Source organism: Brassica oleracea, chromosome C5, assembly GCF_000695525.1.
Source record: "Brassica oleracea var. oleracea cultivar TO1000 chromosome C5, BOL, whole genome shotgun sequence".
Lineage (NCBI taxonomy): Eukaryota > Viridiplantae > Streptophyta > Magnoliopsida > Brassicales > Brassicaceae > Brassica > Brassica oleracea.
In genome coordinates, this window is record NC_027752.1 from 21085055 (window position 1) to 21087701 (window position 2647).

The window sequence follows — 2647 nt, forward strand, 5'->3', positions numbered from 1 at the left end:
CAGATACTTTAATTTGTATAACCTCTTATCATGCACGAATAAAATGTAGTTAACTCATTTCAAACTATTAAGTAAATTAAGATAGGGTCTTGACCTAATTAAACAAGAATGGTCTTCTTGACCTACTTAAACAAGAAATTTACTAAGCACCTTAACTTGATGTATTTATTCTATAGAAACATAAAATATCATAAGTCATAATCATATTTTATGAATCAAATCAAAACTTATCTCAAAACATATCGCATTCTTTATGAGAGTTCTAATTTAACCAGGTACAGTAGTAATCAACAATCATATTTTAATTAATATTGCATGGATTCACAAATTCATTTAAAGAGTAAAACTTAAATAGCAATTTACGTACTTAAATCACTTCCCTAATCAAATTAACAAATTTATGATATTATGATGGACCTCCTTGATGCTGATTATTATGGCGAGAAGAAGCCAAAGCGAAAATGGAGCTCGCGAGCTTATTAATGGCTTCCACCAATCCATTCATCCCTTCTCTGTTAATCTGAACATTTGATTCTTCGATCATCAATCTCCTCTCTTCTAAGCTCATGACTTCTTTATGTCTCCGATCTTGTCTCTCCTCACTCTCCCTTATCGCGTTTGCGATCACAGACGCACTTCTGGAAAACGCAGCAGCCACTACAGTCTCACCTTCCTCCGTTTCTGCGTTACCTCTGCCGGCGCCGCTTGGACCGGCGGTTGTTGTCGGAATTGTCTTTCTTCGCTTCGCCGGTGATGTGTCTGGATGCTCACTCGTATCAGAATCTGAGCTAGTATCCTTCTTCAAAAATATTTATATTTCCAGTATAATCCCAACCAAAATACTTGTCAATATCAGTTATTAATAATGTAATGAAATATTCTTCTTATTGAAAATAATAAAGTGATTATTTATGACTTGTGTAAAATAAAAGAAGAACATTAACTTTATAAATTCAAAAGAAATGAATTAAATTGTATACTGATAAATTTAAGGTCCATCCGTATACTAATGGTAAATTACATGTCGACGTTTTAATGCTGTCTAATTTAAGAAAAATGCAAACTTAACTAGAGCAATATTGCTAGAAGTTTTCTTTCTTTTTGAACTTGCAATATAATATTGCTAGAAGTTAAGAAGAGAAAGAAAGAAGGTACCTACTGTGGGCAGTATTGGCTGCGCATGAAAGGAAGGCGGTGGAGGCGGTGACAAAAGTAGCGGTCGTGGTTGCAGCGCTTGAGACGGTGGAAGTGGGGGTGGTGGTGGCGGCTGAAGAGGTAATAAAACGTGAGGCTGATTCATTTGATGTTTCTGAACAAATCCTAAACCTTGTTCTTGTTGTTGTTGTATCATTTTTTGGATTTGTAGTCCACCGCCTGAACCATTTCCACTTGCTGCTGCAGCAGCGACTGCTGCGGTTACATTGGTTGCGGCGGTCGAAGAAGGGTGCGTTTTACTCTCTACCACATCAAACAGCGCTTGGTATGTTTGAGGCGACATGTTACTCGGTAAGTTCCTCTCTTTCCTCTCACTCTTCTCCATCGTCCAATACGTCCCCGTTTCCGCAGCAGCTGAAGATGAAGACTCCGTGGCAAAAGACGATTCTACCCTTCGTCTCTCATACTCTCTTACCTTTTTGTAATCTCTCATGAGGTTGTCCCACTTGTCATTACACTGATTCTGACTCCTCATACAACCTTTCCTCCAGCAAAAATCTTCTATCCATTTCCACCGTAGCTCCGCCGGTTTATTACCACTACTACTCCGGCTATCATGTGACTGTTCCGCCGCCGGAAGGCCGATGAACCGCCGCATCCGCCTCTCATCATCCATCTTCTTGGCTTCAATGAGCACCATCGTCTCATTCAGTGTCCAGTTCCCTTTTCTGTACTCTCTCATCATAGCCAGCCCACCACTTTTGTCAGCCATGTGAATCTTGAAATCTTGAAAGTTCAAGAACTAGAGAGAGGTTCAGTTCAAAAAAAAAAAAAAAAGAACTAGAGAGAGATTAGTTTTTGAGAGAAATTGAGGCTTTTGGTAGTAGGTGTTGGAGAAAGGGGGAGAAGAAAGGGATTGTCTTGGGGTGGGGATAGGTGTAGTGTTGTTAGTGAGTGTTTATGTTTTAGGGATACTTTTATTTGATTTGATTTGATTTGTTTTCATGTGAGTGAGAAGACTGGTCAAAATCTTTGTACGTACTGCAATAAAAGGACAATTCTTGCAAAATGGGGAGCCAAATGAAAAGGGAAAATAGAAAATCTAAGTAGCTATCCCATTCATTCATTAAATTAAATTTGTTCTTTTTCTTCTTCTTTTTTCATATAAAATTCTCAATTATTCATTCATTTATTTCTCTCTGGGGACAGAAAATCTTATGTGAATCTAGCATTTCTAAATATGTAGCATATTCAAAAAGAGAGCAAATGGGTCATGTTCCATAAAATTTACACTTTTTGTTTTTTTTTGTTCAGTATCATATTTGTATCATATATTTTTACTGTACAACTAGGTATTTGGTAATGTTTGTATGTAAAAGATTAGGGAAAAAGAACTATATGCACATTAATATCTTCAAACACAATGATGTAATCAGATTCAAGTCGATAAAAATGGAATTATATATCAAAGTTGAAACACTAAGGGTTACAA

General features: G+C 36.9%; 1 protein-coding gene across 2 annotated transcripts; it reads right to left on the reverse strand.

Moving 5' to 3' along the window:
- Window positions 1–284: 284 nt before the first annotated feature.
- Window positions 285–2091, reverse strand: LOC106293323. Of its 2 annotated transcripts, none has more exons than XM_013728989.1 (2): window positions 1160–2091; window positions 285–796 (listed from the first exon to the last, which is right to left on the reverse strand). In XM_013728989.1, exons 1-2 carry the CDS (start codon window positions 1925–1927, stop codon window positions 407–409), a joined length of 1158 nt encoding a protein of 385 aa, XP_013584443.1. In that variant the 5' UTR covers window positions 1928–2091; the 3' UTR covers window positions 285–406. The 2 variants fall into 2 exon arrangements, with proteins under 2 accessions (XP_013584443.1, XP_013584442.1); XM_013728988.1 differs by having other exon boundaries at window positions 285–799.
- Window positions 2092–2647: the final 556 nt, after the last annotated feature.